General features: G+C 41.9%; 1 protein-coding gene across 3 annotated transcripts in view; it reads left to right on the plus strand.

Annotated features, from left to right (window-relative positions):
* The window catches only part of ADSS2 (adenylosuccinate synthase 2), a 33,044-nt gene that overhangs the window by 1,360 nt on the left and 6,525 nt on the right, over positions 1-25,159 (plus strand). For 2 of the 3 annotated variants that reach the window (XM_040968319.1, XM_040968318.1), the window contains exons 2-10: positions 10,294-10,396; positions 10,856-10,924; positions 12,257-12,307; positions 19,335-19,401; positions 19,687-19,794; positions 20,738-20,819; positions 22,123-22,249; positions 23,690-23,844; positions 24,495-24,619. In XM_040968319.1, the coding sequence (XP_040824253.1) occupies positions 10,294-10,396; positions 10,856-10,924; positions 12,257-12,307; positions 19,335-19,401; positions 19,687-19,794; positions 20,738-20,819; positions 22,123-22,249; positions 23,690-23,844; positions 24,495-24,619 (887 nt within the window). The remainder of the gene's footprint in view (positions 1-10,293; positions 10,397-10,855; positions 10,925-12,256; positions 12,308-19,334; positions 19,402-19,686; positions 19,795-20,737; positions 20,820-22,122; positions 22,250-23,689; positions 23,845-24,494; positions 24,620-25,159) is intronic. The other variant, XM_040968320.1, reaches the window with a different exon arrangement.

Genomic DNA, 25,159 nt, shown 5'->3' on the forward strand with positions numbered 1-25,159 from the left:
GTGGATGAGAAGGCCCCTTGGGAGGGACAGTGCCATACCATCTTTGAAATGAACTGCAGTCTTGGCAGGTTGCACTCATTTTTCTTGTCATTTGGACATGCCTGGTATGCTAAAGGGAGTAACAGAAGCCAGTCTGGGTGGGAAAGGGTGGCTGGATGGGAAGCAGGTTACTTAAAAGCCGGTTACAAGCAAGTCCCAGGCAGCTGAAGAGCTAAAGAGGAACGTTCCCCGTCCGGACTCCTTGCTGCTGGGGTTGTGCAGGTGCCAGCTGCGGGGGTTCTGGGCTGAGAGGCTGGGCATCAGCTGGGGAGCTCTTCTGCCTCCGTGTCCTGCTTTCCTCATCCCCTCTGGCAGCACCTAACTGTGGGGCCGAAGACATTGCTGCCCAGCTCCAGCCACACCTCTGCTCCTTCCTAAACCCAGCTCTGGTGTTCTAACTTGTGTTGCCTGGTGGGAGGGAAGCTGAGCCCCCCTCAGTCTCCTCCCTGTTATGTCCTTTACCTGGAGAAGTTCGCATTCACGCAGAACTCGGTTTTTAGATTTTGGATGCTTTGGAGCAAAGTATCCTTTGTAACATTTATCCAGAAAGACCTTCACTTTCAGTGTTTTTTGAAAATGGCTAGAATTTGTCATTTGGAGAACATGGTCTGTTATCAAGAAAGTGGTGTTGGGTCTGGCAGTGTGGCCTAGCAGCTAAAGTCCTCCTTGCCTTGAATGCACCAGGATCCCACATGGGCACTAGTTCTAATCCCGGCAGCTCCACTTCCCATCCAGCTCCCTGCTTGTGGCCTGGGAAGGCAGTCGAGGACGGCCCAAAGCCTTGCAACCCTGCACCCACATGGGAAACCTGGAAGAAGTTCCTGGCTCCAGGCTTCAGACTGGTGCATCACCAGCCATTGTGGTCAATTGGGGAGCGAATCATCGATGGAAGATCTTCCTCTCTGTCTCTTCCTCTCTATATCTGACTTTGTAATAAAAATAAATATATATTTTTTTAAAGTGGTGTTGAGGAGGGTTATGGACCTCTTTGTTCTGAGGGCAAGTCTAAAGACTGCTTGAGAAGCAGCCCGGTTTAACTTCAGTATAGAGGCTGAATGGCTGGGTGTTTGGCGTGGTGCCTGAGATGCTACATGGGACATCAGAGTGACGGGGTTCCGGTTCTGATGCTGCCTTAGGTTTCAGTTTCCTCCTAATGAGTATTGTGGGAGGGTGGACTTGGAGCTGGCGTGGCTGTGGCTGTTGCAGGTTGCTGTAGGCTCTGTGGATACCTGTGAATGTATCTCTGTGATTGAATCTCTATCTCTGCCTTTCACGGAAGGAAGGAAGGAAGGAAGGAAGGAAGGAAGGAAGGAAGGAAGGAAGGAAGGAAGGAAGGAAATTAGTAAACTTCCCTCATCTGTAAACTTTCAATTTATGATCTTCCTTACGTTAATTTGACAATCTTGCAATAGCTCAGACTGGGCTAGGTCAAACCCCAGAGTTGGGATGAGCCGCCGTGGGCTGCCTCCCAGCGCACACATTAGTAGGAAGCTGGTTTGGAAGCAGAGTCAGGATTGGGTCCCAGGCACAGTGCTATGGGATGGCCATCCCAAGGGCAGCTTAACTTGCTGAGCTGTAACACCCATCCCCTTAACAGTGCCTTGTAAGGGTTGATGGATTAGGATTCTTGTTACTTTTATAAGCAAAAACCAAACCAAGCCAAAACCACAAAACAAAACAAAAACAACTCCCCCACCAAAACAAAACACCCCAAGTAATGAATATGCTTGAATGTAGAGGTTACTTTAAAAAGTTCTTGGCATCTGCTTAATGAAATTCTTCTGAACAATGTGGCTTGTTGACATTCTTAGCAGAGAGAGCTGAGGAAAGTCAATGTTAGGCAAGATGTTTTGTGCTTGGGTTGCTTTGATGTTTTAAGTTTTGCTGTTACTACAAATATGTCCTTTGATAGGGTTTATGCCATACACTCAGATTTTTTTATAGCACTTCTCCAGAAGTGGCATACATATAATATATCATTGTATGCAACAGTATCATCGTAAAATGAAACTTTTTTCCAATATAAAGTCTAAATAGAAAAAAAAATCACAATGACTGTTCTTTCTTTTAAAACTATGTGTTCTCATGTGTAAGATGCCTCTTGGAAAGAATACCTACTGCCATTTTCATCATTACAGCACCCAAGGCTCAAGCCTTTTCAGAGTCAGGACTTATGAGGGGTTATTTCTAACTTGATAGGTGCCCCCAGGTCCATAACTAAGTGGGTAGACCTTGGAGCAAAGGACAAGTACTGATGCCTTAATTTTAGGTCAATATATCTTTGAAGAAAAATGGGGACCAAATGCAGACACGGATCCTTCATCCAGGAAGCGCATGTTGAGTGTCTATCAGGAACTGCCCAGCCCTGGAGTCCAGAAGGTGAGCAGGGCAGTGATTATGCCCAGGAAGAACTCGGAGTCTTCTGGACAGCTGCTGACTGCTGTAAACCACGGTGGCCAGGGTGGGGATGCACAAGGCCACTTTCTGCAGCACAGAGGTAGTTCTGTTAGGAAGAAGTGACCATTTTTTCCCCTCAGATCCTCTTCAAGTGAAATACTGTGCTTTGCTGCTGCTTGTATTCTGTCGACTAGAAACTAAAGAAACTTTAGAATGATAGCAATTAGTACCAGGACTTAGGGGCTTGTTTAAGGTTCTTGGAGAAAGAGAGCTTGGTGGCCTTGGCCTTGGTGGCCTTGGTTGTGGTGATAGGTGTAAGATGGCTCATGACCAGGAAAGGCCATAGCAGCGGTGCCTTGGTTGGTTTGTTTCCAGGATATTAAAGTCAACATAAGGAGAAAATATTAGCTAAAATCAGTTGTAAAGGAATCGATTATGAAGGACACCTATCTCCTGCTGTGTTTAAAAGTTTGCCATAAACGTAAACTCAGTGAATGTGTGTCGGTAATGTGTATGTGGCTGAACACTGAATCTACTGAAGGCTCTGAAGCCATGCAGTGGTAAGTGAGGAAGACCCGTAACGGCCTATCAGCAGCAGATGGGGCCTTTCTTCCTGAAATACAAAAGATGAGAGAAACTATAGGGGGGTTTAATACTTTGACCTCATGCAGCTAAAATTATCTTCCAGACCACTTCCCATAATTTTGAATGTGGTAGAGAATTAACGTTTAAGATAAGCCATTGCCAGGTTTATAGCAATTGTTACTCAGTGTTTCCTGCCAAGGGTGGTTTTTATATTGTTTATAGTAGCCCTGAAGTATAGCGTTTTTACCAGTGTCTGATACACGTGGTTAAAGGTTGTTCCCTAATAGAATGTTGATTTTCTTCAAGGTGTGCTGATTCCTTTTTAAGGTTTTCATCCTTGGCAAATGTTTATTGGGTGGCTGGATTATCTCTAGAAATGTCTTTGAAATCAGTAGTTCAGTCCTTCCCTGTGAACTGTGAAACATCTCTCTGCACCAGTGGCTGTTGGTATGAATTTAAGGTAGAACAGGCACCATTCCTTGAAATAGCATACTACTGTGTGTTTTCACTAGTATTTTTTTTTTCATTGTATCTTCCGCTCAAAGGCCTTAGTATCTCTTGTATCTTGAGAACGTTAAGTGATACTTTGTTTCTCTTTCATGTATCTTCCTGGCATGCTGTTTTGAATGTCAAATTCTAGTGATCAGTTTGAGCATCCAATGAGGATGTCCCAAATTATTCACATTTAAGTCCAGTGTATTGTATAAATATTTTGAGCCATGAATCTTTAAATTATGAGAGCATTTCACTGCTATCTGATCCAAATTATTATAATTATTTTCAAAGAATGGATAGTTTGGATACTTTTAATATTTCAAAAATCTTTTTTAAAAGTAAAAATGTGTTTAAAAGCTTTGTCTTTTGAGATCTGAAGTTCTTAGCCAAAGCTAAGACTCGGGGCTTGTCTAGCAGGATCATATCCTGTTACCTGACATGATGATGGATCAGGAGAAGGGTCACACTAGGCAGGGCCATGACATTAACTAGCACTCGAGAAAACCATATCTGGGGGTAGATTCTGTGGGGAATGTGTGGGTCAAACCCTGTGGAAATTCTAGCCCCACTGGTTAGCTCAAGAGTTGGAGTGGTGATGGACTAAGCTAGGTGTGACCCAGGATCCTGCCATCAATCACAGGTAAAGGAACAACAGTCTGGATTGGTCAAGGAAGCAGTACCCGAATGTGCATCCTGGATAGGGTGTGGGGTGGGCCGAGCTGCAATGTTCACCAGCTCATACAAAGCCAATAGGAAGGATAGACTTATGCCAGACACTGGCCTAAAACCCAATGGCGTGTATGAGAACTGGGTCTGGGAGGGATCAAGTGGAGGAACTTGGGCAACTCCCCTGGCAGATCATAGCTCCCGCTGGTGAACATGTGGTCCAGACCTGGGGGTTGGACAAACTGGGGAAAGTAGGTCCAACGCTTGGCCAATGTGTGAATTGGTAATGAAACGGGGTGTACTGGGCAGGACTGAGCAAACTTTAGCCCACAAACAAAACTAGAAACCAGGATGGAACACAGGTCATGCCAAGCTAGGCTCTTGCACCTACTGGTCTGTGTGAGCCAGAGATGCTAAGCCATAATGTTTAAGGCAGGGATTGGGACAGGTGAGGGGCTGAGCCAAGCTGAGTCAGAGCAACCACTGGCATGCACGTGATCTATGGCTGGGAACAGGTCTGGTTGGGGAGCTAAGGGGACACTCTAGCTGGGTTGAGGTCCCACCAAGGGGCGTGTGGACTGGAATGGGGGCTGTGTTCTGATCAGGAAACGGTTGTAGTCTCCCTTGGCACAAGTATGGACTGGGACTGGACATACCTAGCCAGGCCAGACTCCAACACTGTTTTGTGTCCTGGAGGACCAGGGTAGATGTGAGACGGACTAGGCTAGGTCTCAACCCCTACTGAGCCATGTGTGAGCTGTATGTAGGTATGGATGAACCGTGGCTGGGCTGAAACATCCAATAGCAAGTAAGCCACTGTTCCTGCTAGGACAGGAGGTGAACTGAGTAGGGCTGGCTCATGGACCCCCTGGTATGCGCAAAATCTGGCATTGGGAGAGGTTCTGATGGAGGAGCCTGGGCAACTCCTCTGGCAGGACATAGACCTGCAGGTAAGCGCAAGAAGCATGATAGGAATCATTCCAGAACAGGCCATGGAAAGTTTCCCATTGGCATACATTAGGCATGGGTCAGGGGCATAACAGGCTGAATCAGTTCACATCATCCAATGGCGAATCTGAACACCAGAACAGTGTGTGGGTCGAGCCAGGTTTGGTCGTGACAAAAACAGTGCACAATACAGAATGCCAAGGTGAGGTTGCCTGTACCAGATGTGACCGCAGCACCCAACAGCACATGTGAGAACCAGGAAGGGAGGGGACAGAGCTGGCAGGGGGAATAAGGGGTGGTCTGGCAGGGGGAATAAGGGGTGGTCTCCTTGCTGGACAGCTACTCCCACTGGAGAGCATGGGCTGGGATGGGGGCAGACCAGACTAAGCAGTGCTACAACACCTGTGGGCCTCATGTGAGTTAGATCAGGGAAGAGCCAGGCTGGGCTGATTGTTTCTACTGGGGCAAACTACAATTTGAGTGGGTGAGAGCTGTTTGAGCTTTGCTGCAGCAGAAGCTGGCACAGAACCACCTGGAGAGTGCATAATCCAGGAGTGGGAGAGGCCTGGGAGGGAAATAGTGGGCTCCTCCCTCTTGGGTTACCACTGCTACAGGAGGGCACAAAAATTAGTACAGGGGCTGGGGTGGCCAGACAGACACCCAACAACATCCGTGAGGGCTGGATCATTGAGCTGGTTAGATGGAACTAGGCTTTAATACCCATTGACATGTATGAGAGCCGAGTGGGGTGGGGGACAGACTGGACTAGTCTGCTACACATACTGGCAAACCAGGGTAGGGGATGGGCCTGGTGGGGGTTATTGTGGGTTGCTCTGACTAGGTTGCAGCTCCCACTGGTTTATGTGAGGGCCGAGTGTGTGCTGGGCAGAGCCAGGCTGGACTGCAACACCCATTGCTCCAGTGGAAGTCAGGGTTGGAAACAGAACTGACCCAGCAATTGCAGCCACCAGCTGATTGGGGCAATGGACTGTGCTGGGCCCTGTACCTGCTAGTACATACACTAATCTGGTCTGGGAACACCTTGGACAAAGTTTCTTTTGGAATGTCCCCAATTGAACTGCCATACTCAGAACCCTAACCATGAAAACACAGAGGACAGAACAAGTCAATCAACCATCTCAGCTATATATTGGCAGGGAAGAACTGGACAAATGGAGATTCTAAGATGGACTATGTCAATCAGTGGATTCGACCTCATTGTGCTTGGAGTGGCAAGATTATCAGAACCAGTTGAGCAAGACCCTTGGAACATGCCCCACATCCAGGACTTGGGGCTGGGTGGGAGACTGGGTGGGGCTTTCTTCAGATACATGAAGGAAACAATGTGGAAATAATAGTCTTACCCACTTTCCTGTATCCCTTGAACCTTTTTACCCTAATAAACTATGTAAAGATTGTAAAAAATATAATAAAAAATGGAAAAAGTTAAAAAAGTAAAGATGTATTTAAAAGCTTTTTGTCTTTTGAGATCTGAAGTTCAATTTCAGTGTTTTTAGGAAGATGTTTTCATGTTTATAGCAATTAGATGAATTTTATGAGGCATTTTCAAAGAGCTCTATAATATCATTCGATTCTTCTGCCATCTATGACTCTGGTCTAGTGAATGTTTCGTATCCAGAATCTAAACTTCTTAGGAACATGAGATCCTCCAACGTAATGCACCTTTCTACTTTCACTGTAGGAAGTTGCTTCAAAGTAACCATTTAACATACAGGGTACCCAAAATTTTCATCTGGTGTGACATTTGTTTATGAAAGTGAAGTTAGCTGGAAGACAAGGTAAAGCAGATGCCCTTCAGCCTTCAAAAGATAACTGGACAGTGTACAAGGATGCCTTTTCTAAAAAGAAATATAGATACCCAGGATATGTTTTCTCTTGCTATCTAGTGTGTCTGGCTACTCTTGGACAGCTTAATTTGATCAACCTGCTGCTAGCAACTTAACCTGGTCTACTTTGGGATCATAAACTAATTGCAGTTTGAATGCGTGTTTTTGTAAAAGAGCTATCTTTGTTTACAAGTCCTTTGCAGCTGTGGTTTACAGGTGCCTTTGCTATGGTGAATAGTGACATGTTTCATCTGGGACGGGGGAGACGGTCTTATAGTCATTACTGAGAAAACAGCACAGTCAATGTGGCATTGACTGAAAAGAATGCTAAGTTTTCAAGAAGCTTGAAGATTTTAGATAGGAAATAGCAACCTTGGGCCAGTGCTGTGTGGTGGGATTATGCCTGCACCTACAGTGCTCTCATCCCATAAGGGCGTCAGTTCAAGTCCTGGCTGTTCCACTTACACTAATGTGCCTAGAGAACAGCAGAAGGATGGCTCAAGTGCTTGGACCCATGCATCTATGTGGAAGACCTGGAAAGACACTCAGGGTTCCTGGCTGTGGACTGGCACAGACTTGGCAATTGTGTCCATTTGGGGAGTGAACCAGTAGATTGAAGATTTCTCCCCCACTAATCCCACCGTTCTCTTTTCTCTCTCTGTAATTCTGCGTTTCAAATCAGTGAATCTTTATGGGGGAGGAAAAAAAAAATCTGTGCTTGTTTAATTAGCTCAAGGGAAGTGGTCTGAAGCATTGCTGCACTATCTGTGATCCATAGTGGTAATACTGACTTTTTGATCAATGTTCACTTTGAACTCTATGATTGCTGTACAGTGTGCAGTACAGTACAGTATTCACAGCAAAAAAAAAAAAAAAAAAAAAAAGAGACACAGACCATTTTAGAGGCCCCATTAACTGGCCTGAGAAATGCCTTTGGGCCATGTGCTTAAAATTGTTAGCCAGTAAGAGCTGGGTCTGTGCTGGTGCTAGAAAAGAGCCCTCACTGTTCAAAGTTATGACACTGTTAGGTCAGTCACTGTTTCTGCCCACTTGAGTGCCGCAGAAAGGAAACACTGGGAATGATGGTGGGAGGGATGTGGGAAGGAGAAGGCCTAATAAATGACCAGTGATTTTTTTTTTTAAGATTTATTTATTTATTGGAAAGTCAGATATACAGAGAGGAGGAGAGACAGATAGGAAGATCTTCTGTCTGATGATTCACTCCCCAAATGAGCGCAATGGCCGGTGATGCACCAATCCGAAGCCAGGATCCAGGAGCCTCTTCCAGGTCTCCCACATGGGTGCAGGGTCCCAAAGTTTTGGGCTGTCCTTGACTGCTTTCCCAGGTCACAAGCAGGGAGCTGGATGGGAAGTGGAGCAGCAGGGATTAGAACCGGTGCCCATATGGGATCCGGGTGCATTAAAGGTGAGGACTTTAGCTGCTAGGCCACGCCTTCAGGCATGATAATCGTGTAAACTCTTTGCACTTTAGAAAGAAAGGGTTTTTGAAGAAAAAAAAATGTTTCTTTTTTTGAAAGGTAAAGTTTGCAGACAGGGAAGGGAACGAGAGAGCTCTTCTATCCACTGGTTCACTCTAGGTGACCATAAAAACTAAGGCTTGGCCAGGCCGAAGCCAAGGAGCTTTTCTTTCAGGTTTCATCTGAGTGGAACAGCCCAAATATTTGGGCTATCAACCACTGCTTTCCAAGATATACTAGCACAGAATTGGATTGGAAGAGGAACAGCCAGTGAGCCAGCGCCCATATAGCATGCCCTCGTTGCAGGTGGCTGCATCACCGGCTGTGTCACATTGCCACAATACCGGCCTCAATAAATGGTCTTAAGTAAATTAAGGATTGGTGTAAAGGAAGAAAAGAATGACCGGGGTTCAGGTAGCCAGAGACCAAGGCTGCTCCTGGGGTCTAAACAGGGTTGGCAGCCTTGCCTGTTAGGATGTTCCCATTGGGTGACAGGGATCTCACCTTCCTGCTGTCTTCCTGCTGACAGCTTCCCAGGAAAGATGAGCTGATTGATTGCTTCACCCGGGATTGGGTTCCCTGGTCCAGATCCATCACTAGCCAGCAGAAGGGAAGGGAGAATTACCGTGATTTGCAAAGTAGGCAGGGGACAGAGCCTATGGAGCTTATGACTGATATGTGTAAGAGATAATAGGGTAAAGCAATATTTCCTTAGAGTCACAGTTACCTGTAAATTGATTTTCAATGATTTAGTAACAGTAGGTCTCTAGTGCTTTTATGGAGAATGTGTGTGAAGAGTTAAATTGTTTTTTGCTATTTTAGCTCTCATAGCAATGGAAATAATAATTATAGTTGTGTTTGTTTTAGCTTCCCTGATAGTCTTCCAGTGTGTTTTGTAGCTTGATGATGGAATATATTTTCCCTGATTGTGAAGGAACTTACTCACCTGTGTTCTTCATAGGAAAATAGCAGTCAGGGCCTGGTGCCAGGCTCGATGGGCTAAGCCTGCACTTGCAAGCACCAGTATCCCATATGAGCACCAGTTTGTGTCTGGGCTGCTCTGCTTCCCATCCAGTTTCCTGTTTGTGGCCTGGGCAGGCAGTGGTGGATAGCCCAAGTTCTTGGGACCCTGCACCCACATAAGGCTCCTGGATAGAGATCGGCTCAATTCTGGCCTATGTGGCCATGTGGGGACTGAACCAGCAGATGGGGAATCTTTCTTGTCTCTTCCTCTGTCTGAAAATCTGTCTTCCTAATAAAAATAAATAAGTCTTTAAGAAAATCGTTTACTCCCCAAATGCCCTCGGCAGGCAGGGCTGGGCTGGGGAACTCCCATTTCCCCGGTGTTGTCAGGAACACTACTGCATGAGTGGTCACCATCATTTCCCAGGCTGTGTACTAGCTAAGAGCTGGAGTCAGAGGCAGGGCCAAGCAAACCTGGACACTGCCATATGGGCTGCAGGTGTATGAATTGATGTCTTAAGTGCCAGGCTAAATGTCTACCCTGGACATGCTTTCATGCTTTTTTTTTTTTTTGCAGTTAAGTATCATTAATTCATCAGATCTTTCTACATCCTATGTAGTGCCAAAACAAAGTAATTACTTTTTCCCTTTTAGGAAGAGATTCTGCTCTTTAAAAAAAAACTTAGTCCGGTTTTTCTGATTCTTCACATATACTATAGCAGGGAAAGGAGGAAGTGTAGCCCAATCCTTTAAAGCCTTTAGAAAGAAACCGTGTGCATGACAACCATCTTGGACTCCCTCGGGTTAATCAGGAAAGCATTAATTTACTTTGGAAGGAGATATGTTATTGTTGTAATTTTGCCCTTTTGTTTTAGGGAGGAAATAATGCTGGCCATACAGTTGTTGTTGATTCTGTGGAATATGATTTTCATCTTTTACCCAGTGGCATAATTAACCCAAATGTTACTGCGTTCATTGGTAAGTATTGATAACTGTTGTGGTCTCCCCTCCCTATGATAATGGCATAAATCTTTCATCATTGAAACTAATTTCTTCTCTTATTAATTTAATGGTTCATTGATTCCTTATTAATTTTGGCCATAATAGCTTCTGGAATAGACCCAGTGGATTATTTGCAAGTCTTTAGGTCTTTTAGTGGTAATACTTTTTTAAGGGACTAATTATTAAGAAATCTGGTTGTAAAAACTGTTACATAGACTGTTCAGTTAAAATCTGCCTATGGGATATCTTTAGAAAGTTTCTTAAAATTAGACCAAAGCAAACATTTTGTAAACTTTTGGTGTACATGTATGCTTTGGTTTAAAACTCATAATCATTTCTGTTATTGCTCCCTGTTTCAGTCTTCTGTGCTAAAGATCATTGTATATCAGTATTATTATAGATATTTGGGGTTTGAATCTATTTATTTTCCCTTAGGAAATGGTGTAGTAATTCATCTACCAGGATTGTTTGAAGAGGCAGAGAAAAATGTTCAAAAAGGCAAAGGTATGAAAGAGTGAATCTACCTTGTAACCAGTTGTGCTCTCTAAAGTTTTATTATGATCTCATGTCAGACTAAGTTAACTTTTCTTGTTGTATTCTTTGAAATCCTAGGTTATTTTGAGGTAAATTTTTAAATGTCAGTTATGCAATTTGTATTTGAATAAGTAGAAGGAATGCAACATCATTGTCTAGGTCCTAATTTCCTTTTTCACATAGGTCACCTGTCCACTTTATCTGGTCGAATTACTGGGTGTGGGTGGCAGAACTCCAGGACAGGGTAGTCCTCTAGGTTCCTGTAGGACCTGAGTTCTGATCTCTTGGTTTTTAATCTCCTGGACTTGAGCTCCCCGCACTGCTCTCTGCCCCCCTTCATCCACTGGTGATTATACTCTGCTTCTCTTTACCTTCTCGCCACCTGACACCACTGGATCCAGTTTGTTGAGTTTTTTATGTGATATTCCCTAAACTAATTTGAATACTTATTTACTTGTCAGAAACAACCATAGAGGGGAAGCTCAATATACCAGATATACCTTGTAGCCCATTATTTAAGAAGTATAAATCCTCAAGACAAATCTGTGTATATTATCAACCGTTGGAACTACTTTTAAAAGGATGTTTTTTTTTTTTTTTTTTAAAGGCAGAGTTGCAGAGAGGGAGAGAGATCTATTAGCTGATTCACTCCCCACATGGCCTCAATAGCCAGGGTTGGGCCAGGCTGAAACCAGGAGCCTGCAGTTTTACCCAACTCTTTCATGTGGTTTGCAGGAGCCCCAGCACTTGGACTGTCTTCTGTCACCTTTCCAAGCATGTTATCAGGGAACTGGGTGAGAAGTGGGGCAGCCAGGAAACCAGCTGGTATCCTTATGGGATGCTAGCGTTGCGAGTGGAGGCTAAACTCACCTGTGCCACAGCACAGAACCCTGAACCAACTTTTAGCATTTAAATACTGCACTCAGTTTGAAAATGTTGAGAATGTAATTTTTTGCTGTTCTTTAAAAACAACAACAGCAGCAACAACAAAACCTAAACATGCTTATTCAGTTAACAATGATTTCTTTTAGTAGTACTGGATAATAGACTCCTTATGAAAATTCTTAGCTGCTGCTCTTAGGCATTCCTAGTTAGAGAGGCAGAAGCATATATGGCACTGTAGTTCAGCATAACAAGTGCAGTAATTGGCATAACCTTGGAGGAATTAATGAGAAAGTGATTGCTTCAACTTAAAAAATTAAGCATTGTGTTGCTAAAGAAATAAGTTGTACAAACCGTTATACAAAATGTTCAATTAAATGTGTCTCTTCCCCCTACCCTTACCCCGGCTCTTTCTTCTAGGTCTGGAAGGCTGGGAAAAAAGGCTTATCATCTCTGACAGAGCTCACATTGGTAAGCAGGACATACTGTGTATTTGCAACTACTATTTACTAAAGGGAAGCATTTAATAACAAATTTTGTCTTTTTAACAAAGATTTATTTATGTGTTTGAGAGGGACAGAAAGAGATCTTCCAATTGCTCATTTGCTTCCCAGATGGCCACAGTGGCCAGGACCGGGCCATGCGGAAACTGGAAGCCAGGAGCTTCATCCATATTGTCCACATTGGGACAGGAGACCCAAGCCCCCTTGGTCCATCTTCTCTTGCTTTCCCAGACCCATAAACAGGGAGCTAAATCAGAAGTGGAGCAGTTAGTACTGGACCTGGCTCTGCATCACAGATGGTGTCTTAACGTACTATACCACAATGTTGACCTCCAATTTTGTGGGTTTTTTACTTAAATTGTAATAATTGGGTTCTAACTGCATAAAAACATTCTTGATTCTTTTTTCTGTTTTTAACAAGGGGTAAGCTGTCATGTATCTATTTCCAAATATATGATTAGCTAAACAAATGAACAATATGAGCAGTATTTCATGAAACAAATAGAAAGTACATTGATTTTCACATACTGATATATTTGGGTAAGCATATCATTGGGCAAATCTTTAAAGTGACTCTTTGTGCCTAAAATGTAATCATTACTGCTTTTAAACTTCAGACTAGCCTTTTCCCCCCTACTATTATAGCAAACTGAGTCTAAGACAAATTGAAACCACCATTAATATGTTTGGAATTCTCATCTGCATTTCTGAACCATTGGAATTGTTAATTAATGGTGATCATTAAGAGACAATAACTAGAAAAACAAAGTAAGAGAGTGTATGATTGATCCAAATGCTTAAATTACATTTAAATGTGTATGTGCTCTTAGGCAATAGCTGGTCTGGTTTTAGCACTGACTGCTGTTTGTATTAAGGTTTTTACAGCATTGCTCAGCCTAGTAGACAAATTAAATAATGGTGCCTCTAGACAGTAGCCACAGACTTGAATCCTATGCATAATCTTAGTAACCCAATAAAATAACTTTTTTAAAGTAGGCTGTACGCAATGATACAGATTTTAAGAAATTATTTATGTATCTGAGAGGCAAATAGAGACAGATTGAATAAATGCCCCCTTTCCCCTGCCAGTCTGCTGGTGAACTCCTCAAATGCATATAATAGCCATGTCAGGCCCAAACCAGGAGCCAGGAGCTCAATCCAGGTTTCCTGTTTGGGTGGCAAGGACCCAGCTAATTGAACCCTTACTGCTGCCTCCTGGTCCATAGGAGCTTCTGCCAGAGCCTGGCATCAGATCCAGGTGTTCTGACGTGGGAAATGGGTGTCTTAGTCTATAGGCCAAATGCATGGCCAAGCCTACTTTTTTCATTACACAGTTTGTCATGAATTTCTTATTCTATAATGTCCACAAAGAATTTTCTTTTGATAAACCCTGCAAAAAGTTTACGTTAATATGTGTTCTTTTCTGTGCTGTTTATACACAAGACTTTGGTTGTGTGACAGATGAGACCTGTAGAATACTTCTCTGTTTTCCCCCAAAAAGGACGATAGAGTATATTTCAACTGACTCTTTCTAAGCTATGAAATATTAATCTTCTGTAACACTTGTATTCCACCAGAACATGTTTTATTTCCAAAATAATTCATAGGATAAATGTATAATCAAGACAAAGAAATCTTTCCTCCATGCAGGAAAGATCTTTCCTTTTTATTCATAGTTCTACCCAGAAACTAGCACAGGTACTCTGCCATTGCCTGATCAAAATACGCATTTTTTTTTTTTTTTCTCTTGGGGGAAGTTTTCTTTAGCTTCAGTGCTTCTGTTTTTCTAAGTATGTGTAGAATAAGTTTTACTTTAGAGATCTTATAGAATTGTGATATTTTAGTTATGGATTGCATTCCTTTTAAGAAATAGAGCTATTTAGATTTTTGTTTCTTCTTGAAGTTTCTCGTAATTTCTTTTTCAAGCAATGTGTTCATTTCGTGTAACAATATTTGTGTATTCTCCTTTCAACTTTTGCAGAATCTTTGGTGATATTCTTCCATTCCTAACATTATTAGTAATTTTATTTCTATTTTCCCTCCCCTCAAATTTTTTTAATTTTACTGATTTTTCCATGATTTGTTTTCTATCTTGATTTCAGTTGTTTCTTTACTTTTAGTCTTAAATTTGCTCTTCTATGTTTTAGAAACTTGATTTCTTGAATTTAGATCTTCTCTTATATAATCATTTAACTATATCTATGTCCTCATTATTTTAGCTACATTCAAAAATATTTAAATTTTTTTATTCATCTGAAAATTGATTTTTGTTTTAACCTATAGCTTATTATTAGTGGTGTTTGTGTTAAATACAAAATTGTTCTGACTTTTCTCTTTTTTAAAAAAATTTTATTGTGAATAGAGTACACACGCTGTGTCTTTAACATCAATTAGGTAATTGTTTGATTTTGTTGTTTAAGTCTGTATTTACATACTAACTGGTGTTTTGCCTGTGTGCTCTTTAGCTACTGAGAGGAATGTTGAAAGCTTCAGCAGTAATTGTGGAGGTGTCTGTTTTCTCAAGGCTGTCAGGTCTTGCTCTGTGTCCCTTGAAGCTCTGGTGGAGCTTTGTGCAGGGTTGTGAACACTGGCAGCAGGCAGTATACCATTGTAAAGAGCGTCCCGGTGGGGCTGGCTCGTCCTCGGGAGAAGTGCCATAGGAGCTGGGGAGCTCCGTGCAGAGTGGAGGAGAGGGGTGAGGGTGTCTGATCAAACAGATTATAAAAGCAAAATGAACTGGTGTTAATATTGCTTAGCCACTAAAGATAGTTGAGCATGCTTCTCTTTAACTTTAAAACTTAGACTGAATTCCCAAGGTCGTGCTTCTTTGTGATGTGTGGGCTGGAGAGAGATTTGAAGTGACTTCGACACAGACTTTTCTTTCAGATTGGTAGAAGTAGACATGTCAAAGCTCTGTGCCACCATGAAGCCTTATAAAAGTACTTGCTCTGCACTGAATGCTTTCTGGGACTAAGAACACATTCACTCTGTGACTAGGTACTAAATTAGTTTCTTGGTCATCTGGTTTTCAGCAGCCATTTATTTCTGGCTTACTAGTTGCCTTTTCAACTTCTTTGAACATAAAAAAAATAAAATATATATTTAAATGCAGTTTTTATTTTTTAAAAAATGGAACAGCTTACCCCCAAATCTCAGTTTTTGCATGTTTTGCAATGAAATGCTTCTTGAAAACTGTTCTATTGGGGCCAGTGCTGTGGGACAGAGGGCTGTGGGTACTGCTTTGAATCCACACAGCTCCACTTCCAACTCATTTCCCTGCTAATGAGCCTGGGAAAATGGCAGGGAATGGCCCAAGTGCTTAGGTCCCTACACCCACATGAAAGACCAGGAAGAAGCTCCTGGCCCCTGACTTTGGACAGGCCACACTTTGGCTGTTGTGGCCATTTGGGGAGTGAAACAAAGGTTGGAAAATCTGTCTGTAACTCTACCTTTCAAATAAATAATAAAATATATACTTTTTAATTTCCACATTCTCTTTTTTTCTGTATCTGGGGTAAAGGGGGAGACAATGGGAGAAGCCCCACCCAGCCTCCCACCCATCCCAGGGCCCCGATGTGGAGCATGCTCTGAGGGTCCTGTTCAAGTGGTTCTGATAGTTCAACAGTTATGAACTGCTGCCAATCTTGCCATTCCAAGCATGATGAAGTCACTGCAGAATCCACTGATTCCGTTTGCCTAGTTTTTCACTGCCAACATATGGTTAGGGTAGTTGATTGACTTCTTCTGTCTTCTGTTGTGGTGCCAGGCATCTTCTGTAGGTTCTGATAGACTGCCATATCCTCCATGTGCAGCTGGTTATGCTCTTCACTGCTCTGCTCTGTGTGAGCCTCTGAGGAGGCTTGGCTCTGGCACTTGCGCTCCATGGCAGACCGTGAAACCTGCACTTCTCTTCATGTTTAGGGTTCTGAGTCTGGCAGTTTGATTGGGGGGATCCCAAAGAAACTGTCCAAGGTGATCCTAGACCAGATTCTTATGTGTACTTGCAAGTACAGGGCCCGGCACAGTCCATCGCCCCATCAGCTGGTGGTTGCAATTGCTGGGTCGATTCTGTTTCCAGCTCTGTCCTCCACTGGAACCAGTAGGTGTTGCAGTCCAGCCTGGTCCTGCCCAGCACACACTCAGCCTTCACATAAACCAGTGGGAGCTGCAGCTTAGTTGGAGCGAACCACAATAACCCCCACCAGGCCTGCCCTCTGCCCTGGTTCTGATGCTTGCCAGTATGTACAGCAGACTGGTCCAGTCCCACATCGCATTAAACTCTCATACATGTCAGTGGGCACTGAAGCCTTGTTCAACCCAATCAGCTCCACTATCCAACACACACATGCTGGTGGGCGCCATTCCGTCCAGCCACCCCAGCCCCAGTCCTAGTTTTCGTGCCCTCCTGTGAGAGTGGTAACCCAAGAGGGAGGTGCCCACCATTTCCCTCCTAGGTCATTCCCACTCCCAGATCATGCACTTTCCAGGTGGTTCTGTATTTCAACCTGACAGACTAGCCACCGGTGCCAGCATCTGCTATCTGATGCTGCGGCAAAGCCCTACCAGCCCTCACCCATTCTGCTTTATGTTTCCACCAGCAGGGTCAGTCAACCAAGGCTGGCTCGCTTTGAGTAATAAAAGCTGTTGGCTGGGCAACAAAATAGAAATGTGATAATAAACTAATTCCTATATCACATGATAGGTACCTGTTAGACAAAGTCTAGAATCCACACTTAGAAATAAGTAAATATTTAAATAGACTGTATAGTAACAGCAAGGTGTGTATGCACACTACACATTTGTCCATTTAATCACCCAGGTGTGTTTTTTTTTAAGTTTTATTTGTTTTTATTGGAAAGTTAAATATGCAGAGAAGAGGAGAGACAGAGAAGAAAATCTTTTGTCTGTTGGTTTACTCCCCAAGTGAGCACAACGGCCGGTGATGCACCAATCCGAAGCCAGGAACCAGGGACCTGTTCCAGGTCTCCCATGCGGGTACAGGGTTCCAAGGCCTTGGGCTGTCCTCAGCTGCTCTTCCCAGGCTACTAGCAAGGAACTGGATGGCAAGTGGAGCAGCCAGGATATGAACTAGCACCCATATGGGATCCTGGCACATGCAAGACGAGGACTTTAGCCACTAGGCTGCCGTGCTAGACCCTGAGTTGTGGGTTTTTTTTTTTTTTTTCAATTTTATTTTATTGGAAAGTCACTTATACAAAGAGGAGGAGAGACAGACAGGAAGCTCTTTCGTTTGTTGATTTAGTCCCCAAGTGGCCACAAGGACTGGAGCTGAGCCGACCTTTGTAACAGTTTAATATCCACATTTTCAACTTATTTGGAAACAGCAGTATAGTTGGTTTAAAAAAAAAGTCATGATTAAATACTCACATAAGCAGTGTTTTTATGTCATGTAGGTTACATTCTGTAAAGCTCCTTCAGATTTTTTTTTAATCTTGGAAACCTGTCTCGTCTATAAACTGCCTATTTATTCAGTCAGTAAATATTTGAGAACTTATTGGTGTAGTAGATTAACCAGCATGCCAATAAGAGAATCGGAATGAGAGAGTCAACTGTGTGGGCAAATCTAGAAGTGGGCACCATTTTACAAGATAAACACACACCATTTTTGGAGGTCAGAGTGGATGGTAAGACATGGATTCAGGTCAAAGTGCAAGGAGACCTCCTAGTGGAGTTTTGTCTTTCTGTAGAGCATTTTAAGCCATTGATGTTTAAGGATGAGGGGAGTAACAACCTTTTATGTCTTTGGAAGATAAGTGGCTACTTTAAAAGAAATCAAAGAGCAGAGAGTTAAGCACATTGGCAAGGGTGACTGGAGTGTGGCACTGATAAGGAAGAGGGAGATAACAGTGTGACTTCACTTTTCTGGAATCAAGATACTCTCTTTTATAAATAGAGCTATGTAAAATTTGGGATAGTTCCAAAATTACTCTCTTAATAGCCTTTTCTGTTGTTTTTTAAGATGTGTTTATTTATTTGAAAGTCAGAGTTACAGAGCTAGAGGGATGGGCAGGAGAGAGGGAAAGAAGGATTGCTTGGAGTAGTAGCTCACTCCAAGTGACCACAACAGCAGGGATAGTCTGGCTGATGCCAGGAGCCTCATCTTTATCTCCCATGTGGGTGGCAGGCATCCAAATACTTGGGCCATCTTCTGATACTTTTCCCAGGCCACTAAGTTTTAATTATTTTTATTGGAAAGGTAGATTTGCAGATAGAAGAAGAAATGGAGAAAGATCTTATGTGCACTTCACTCGTTCACTCCCCAAATGACTGCAGTGGCTGAACGGAGCTGATCCAAAGCTAAGAAAATTGAGGGCAGTATACTAGAATTGAGACAGTAGAGGTTGAGCTGTTGTGATTGCTTAGGAAAGGAGAGATAAATATTGGCTGTAAGAAAGTTGAGGGATGGGCCTGGCGCAGTAGCCTGGTGGTTGAAATCCTTGCCTTGCATGTACCAGGATCTCGTATGGGTGCTGGTTCGTATCCTGGCTGCTCCACTTTCCATCCAGCCTCCTGCTTGTGACCTGGAAAAACATTCCAAGACGGCACAAAAGCTTGAGACCCTGCATCTGCATAGAAGTGTTGGAAAAGCTTCTGGCTCCTGGCTGCAGATTAGCTTAGCTTGTGAAATTTGAAATGAAAGGGCTAAGGCACAGTGACCTAAGCAGCCGCGTACAACGCCAGCATCCCATATCAGGGCTGTAATTCAAGACTTTGCAGCTCTGCCCTGGGAAGGTAGTGAGGGTGGCCAAAGTTGGTGGGCCCCTGCTACCCATGTGGGCTGCTCCTGGACCAACCTTGGCCGTTGTGGCCATTTGGGGAGTGATCCAGCAGATGGGAGATTCTCTTCTTTCTATCTCTGTCTTGCTGCATCAAATGAAAACACTTAAAAACATATTGAGAATAGTAATTTTAGATACAGTTTTGCTTTTGTATGTTGCTGTTGTTTTGACAACTGTGATTTTATTTCCTTTCAGTATTTGATTTTCATCAAGCAGCTGATGGTATTCAGGAACAACAGAGACAAGAACAAGCAGGAAAAAAGTATGTGTGTGTGTGTGTGTGTGTGTGTGTGTGCACGCGCGCGTGCACGCACTTTTTAAGCATGTCTGTATTCTAATGTTTAAATTCCAACTCTGAAGTTTAAGAAAAATAAGTGTTAAAATACTCCTCTTAGACATCAAAGAAATTGATAGGATTATGAAAGGAATTGAAGAATATAGTGTTAAACAGAAAATAGCTGTGTGTGATTGTATATTTTGGTGGTGATCTGATTATAAAACTTGTTTTTCTAATCTAATCCAAAGCTTTTTTTGAATTGTTTTAAAGTTTGGGAACGACAAAAAAGGGCATTGGCCCAGTTTACTCTTCTAAAGCAGCTCGGAGTGGACTTAGGATGTGTGATCTTGTTTCTGACTTCGATGGCTTCTCTGAGAGGTAACTATCATGTTTTAAAATCAAATGAATGAATGGATTTTTAAGAAATTTAAAACCCAGAGTGTAAAATGATGAAGTCATATGCTGTCTAGTTAATTAACGATTGTTAGCTTTTACGACATTCTGTTTGGTTTTTAATTTATGAGTAATTTCATGACTGATAACATGATGAAATTATAATGTTAGCTTAGAAGACAAAATCATCATTATAGTTTAGGATTGAAGTATGGGGTGGCTTGCAGGGAGCTTATAGTAGTTTGGTGGCTGCCATGTTCTGGAGGCATAAATCTTGGAGTTTCAAGTCCAAGGCTGTAGTATGCCTTCCCACCCAGAAATACCTAGCTTCCCAGGTCCTGTGTTTAAAGCTCACCTGGGAAACTAATAATACCACATTGACACCCACTCTGTAGAAAAATCTAATAATCTAATAATCAGAAAGCTATAAAATGACTCAGTGTTAGGGAGTGCCTCTGTAATAAAAAGGCAGATCAAAGCTGTAATGAAGTGCTGTATGTCACTTTTTTTAAGAAGCAATTTATATTTGCATTCTTCATTGAAGAATATTGGAGGCAAATTGCTATCTTCTGCTTTTGTCTCTTTTATAAGTATTGTGTAGATCATCCCGCTTTTGTTTTTTACGAAATAGTTAACTGTGATTTCAATCCTCTGTGTTTATACATTTCAGTCATTGTATCCCACCTCCCTCTTGTGCACTTAGCACCTTAATTTTGATGTTCTCACGTTTCAGTTAAAAATAATGAATGCTGTCATTTCGTTTATTCATGAGGTTGATCTCCTTTAGTAAATTTTACTTCTCAAAAGGTAGCTCTAGTTTCAGCACTTATGTGCTTTTAAGACCATCTATCATCTGCAAAAATTTTGTGAGTTGAATGATAATATCTGAAATATATAGAGAGAGTTAATGTCTTGTTTAACTTCTTAGGTTCAAAGTTCTGGCTAACCAGTACAAATCTATATACCCCACACTGGAAATTGACATTGAGGGTGAACTACAAAAACTCAAGGTAATTTTTTTAAATAGTTGTTACTAAATTGACCTCTAGTTCTTTTATTCATTCATGCTTTATCTAGGAACTGGTCAAGAAAATTATCTGTCCCTGGTGTAGTATGTTTGAGTGACTTCACACAGTTGGGCTTCGGCAAAATGATGGGTGGAAAGAAGAGAGAAGATGTGATATCTAATCCAAGTAGGGACCATATATATAATTAGCTGGTTTTTATTTAGAAAGTTACTGACTAATTTTGAGCAGAAAACTAGATTTGCATTAACAGGTAAATACTCATAGCATTTGGAAGATAGATTAGCAAAGAGATGAGTTAGAAGTGATTACTTTTAAAGCGAATCAGCTTTTTTAGGAATGATAGATCACGGGGTCACTTTTTAAATTTACTGTTAATAATATGATTGATCAGCAGTTAGGTATCGAAGGTTCCAAATTAGTTAATAATTGAGTCTCAATACCTTTCCATTTCCCCTTAGTCTTTGGTGAATTTGGAGTTGTTTCCTACATGTCTGGTCATAACTCCTTCCCATCTGTAAGTTCATTCTCAGCATCCACCCCAGCACTGAATAGGAATCTGCAAACCTCTTGGGACACTCTAGAATGACTGCAGGTATCAGGTCTGTTTACTCATGAAGTTCCCAAAACGCTGATCTCCAAGGAACCCTGTAAATGTTATTTGTATATTCCAGTGCATTGGTTATTACTTGAAATAGATTGCCACTCTTTTCATTCTGTTATGCACTGAGAATTTTTAATTTATTATTGGCAACTTGGAAGCAAATAGTTGCTAAAATATGAATGTGGCTTTTCAATTTCATTCCGTAGATGTTTCATTAACTATAAAGTATATGAAGAATAATAACTAGAACTGGGTAGGAAGTCTTAGAAATGACGTATGTTGAACCAGGACTTAAGTGATGAAGGATAATCATTTCAGGTACAGGAAAAGGACCATGACTGGCATAAGCAAGGAATTGGAGATTAGAGCCAAGGGTATGTGCATTCATCATTGAGTGTATTATACCCAGTTGGATTCATAATATGCAGCGAGGTTCTAAGAGGATCATTGAATTTCCTTGTTTCTCTAAATTTTTCCTGAGCAGGTAGTATTTCTTTTCTTGTCCTGGGAAATAGACTTAAGGAGCAGCACTGAGCCTGGCTGTGCCTTTGAATGAGCATCATCTCCAAGCTCTTTTCAACTGCCGTTTGCCAGTTTTCTCTATCATTATTGGATCATTTGTACTTTTACTGGTTCTATACTAGCGTATTAGTTTACATGGAAATGTTTTGTCTCTGTGTGTAGGGTTATATGGAAAGAATTAAGCCAATGGTAAGAGATGGAGTTTATTTCCTATATGAAGCCCTGCATGGACCACCAAAGAAAATTTTGGTAGAAGGTGCAAACGCAGCACTGTTAGATATTGATTTTGGTAAGTGGCATTTTATTTCACAGGGAGCTTAACTGAGCTCAAAATACTTAAAGTATGAATAATTAACAGTAGCATCATGGAGTTTTAAAATTATGCTTTTAAGCTGGTGTCCACAAGAATGATGAAAGTTTGGCATCTTGTGCCAATCTTGAAAGGAATATGTGGAAGGCACAGTATATGTTTTAAGCTTTCTAATTTATTTGAAAAATTAAATCAGTATTATTTTTTAAAGATTAGTTTTATTGGAAAGTAAGTTTTATAGAAGAAGGAGAGTCAGAGAAAGATCTTTCATCCACTGGTTGACTCTTCACATGGTTATAATGGCTGGAGCTGAGATGACCCGATGCTGGGAGCCTGGAGTTTCTTCCTGGTCTCCCACATGGGTTCAGAGTCCTAAGGCTTTGGGCCATTCTCTACTACTTTCCCAGGGCACAAGTGGGGAGCAGGATCGAAGTGGAGCAGCTGAGACATTAGCTGGCGTCCATATAGGGTGCTGGTGCTTGCAAGGTGAGGACTGGCTAATTGAGCCATCACAATGACCCCAAATTTATATCATTATTTGGATTCAGTGAGTTTGGGATCCTATAAATTGTGATTTTCATTGTCTGGTCCCTATTTCAATTCCTGAACTCATTTCCTGGGAACTGTAAGATTGAGAGAAGATAAATAGTTAATTCAATCTTTTTATGAATGGTATTTAATGCTTGCTTATTAGACATGTAATGAAATCTGCTTATGCTAATTAACTTCTGGATGGTTGCAGAGCTCTTTCTTGGTCTTCATGTGTCCCAAGGTTAATGTTTGACTTTTTCCAACTATAGCCTCATGGCTTGCTGGCTGTTTTGTGTAAATGTGATTTCTGTGGTTAGTCTCATTGTCCTCAGCTTTCACTGGCTTTTGACGCCAATAAGCCAATCTTAAAGAGCATATTTCTATGTAATTTTGATGCTGTAATATGGCCTTAGCATGAAAGAAATTTTGGGGGAAAAAGCTTGTCTAATAGCTTGGCAAATAGTTGTGTAAAACGAATCTGGGAACAGAAAATAATACATTGTTAGCATGTGTGATTTGGGGGTTCATCCCTGGATAGAAGTTACCAAAGCTGAAATGGGGAAGTGCTTTTGCTTGCAGTTGCGGCTGCACCTTAAATGTTCACACCAGGAAGTCACATTTGTTTTAAACCAACTAAAGGGAGATTGTTGGCCAGCCACCGTGTGCCCCGTGAACCTCTCCTCTGTGAGCACTTGAGTTAAAGCTCTAAGTCACCAATGGTTTTATCTCATTACAGACAGAGTCATGGATTTAACCTTGTGACTTTGAAAGGAGTTATAATTATGTTCACATCTGTTGGAAGATTAGAATATACTCATGCATAATTATAATGGTAATTCTATTGTAAAATGTATGCGTGGGTATTTTAATGTTTGTTTCTATTTGCAGGAACTTACCCTTTTGTAACCTCTTCAAACTGTACCGTTGGAGGTGTTTGTACAGGCTTGGGTATGCCTCCTCAAAATGTTGGGGAAGTCTATGGAGTTGTGAAAGCTTATACAACTCGAGTTGGTATTGGTGCGTTTCCTACAGAGCAAGACAATGTAAGCCTATTTCTCAGTAAATCTAATTCAAAAGCATTAAAATTAGAATAAATGTGTCCCTTTTATTTCTTGGAAAAATTATTGTTCTTATACCTTTCACTTTACTAAGCTACCTATGTTTTTAAAACCGTTGGGTTGGAGGCTGGCACCCTGGTGCAATAGGCTGAATCACACATGGGCAAAAGTTCACGTTCCAGCTACTCCACTTTCAATCCAGCTGTTGCTTATGGCCCAGAAAGGCAGCGGAGAATGGCTCAAGTCCTTGGGCTCCTGTAACCCTGTGGGAGACACAGAGGAGACTCCTGGTGCCTGGTTTTGGGATGGGCTCAGCTCTGGCCATTCTTGCCATTTGGGGAGTGATTCAATGGGTAGAAGATAGCCCTCTCTTTCTCTCTTTTTGTCTATTCTTTCTGTAACTCTGCATTCAAAATAAAATAAATCATAACTGTTGGCTCAAAAACCCTGATTAAAAATGGAAGCAAAAATGAATTTGTCCTAAATGATGCTTTCCTCAGATAAAATCTGTCATCTGTAGTTCTATTTCCTGAAAGCTGTTTATCTGTAAGAACCTTTGCTTTATACCTAGCATAATCCCACTAGATCTGTAGCAATGATATTCTAATACTAAAGTTCTGTTTTTTGTACTCTAGGAGATTGGAGAATTACTACAAACACGAGGTAGAGAGTTTGGTGTAACTACTGGAAGGAAAAGAAGATGTGGCTGGTTGGATCTGGTTTTACTCAAATATGCACATATGATCAATGGATTCACTGCGTGAGTATTCTTCAGGAACATTTATTTCAGGAAGTTATGGGACAGTTCATAATACTTATAATTTTGGGGAGTGTAAACATGAGGAAGTGCTCTAATAGTAAAGTTGCTTTGTTAAGCCTCCGAAGATGGGAGAAGTGAACCAAGAGGCATATGGGTATGGTATGCAGAGTGGGGACCTCAGGTTATCTTGGATATCCAAGGGTGATAAAAATTGTCATGATAGTCTTGTTTGATTCTTCAGGGAAGCAAAATAGGTGAGGTAAGCAGGTAGGCTGATGAGTGGGGATGTGGCCAAGAAAATAGGATAAGTACAATGTACGGTTCCTGGGAAAACTAACACAACCTGATTTAGTGTGTCTAGTTCGAATATGACTTCCTGGACTCGAATCTCCGATCAGTGTGTTATTATGCCTGTACAGCGGGGTGAAGAGATCTTCCTCTGTATGTTTCAGTTTTAAAATCTCGATAGAGGTATTTTGAAAATTATGTGCCAGATATAGTAGTTTTATAACATACTGCCCAGCTCACTGAAAACCATCA

This window comes from Ochotona curzoniae, unplaced genomic scaffold (genome assembly GCF_017591425.1).
Source record: "Ochotona curzoniae isolate NIBS_2020 unplaced genomic scaffold, NIBS_Ocur_1.0 scaffold_4683, whole genome shotgun sequence".
NCBI classification, from domain to species: domain Eukaryota; kingdom Metazoa; phylum Chordata; class Mammalia; order Lagomorpha; family Ochotonidae; genus Ochotona; species Ochotona curzoniae.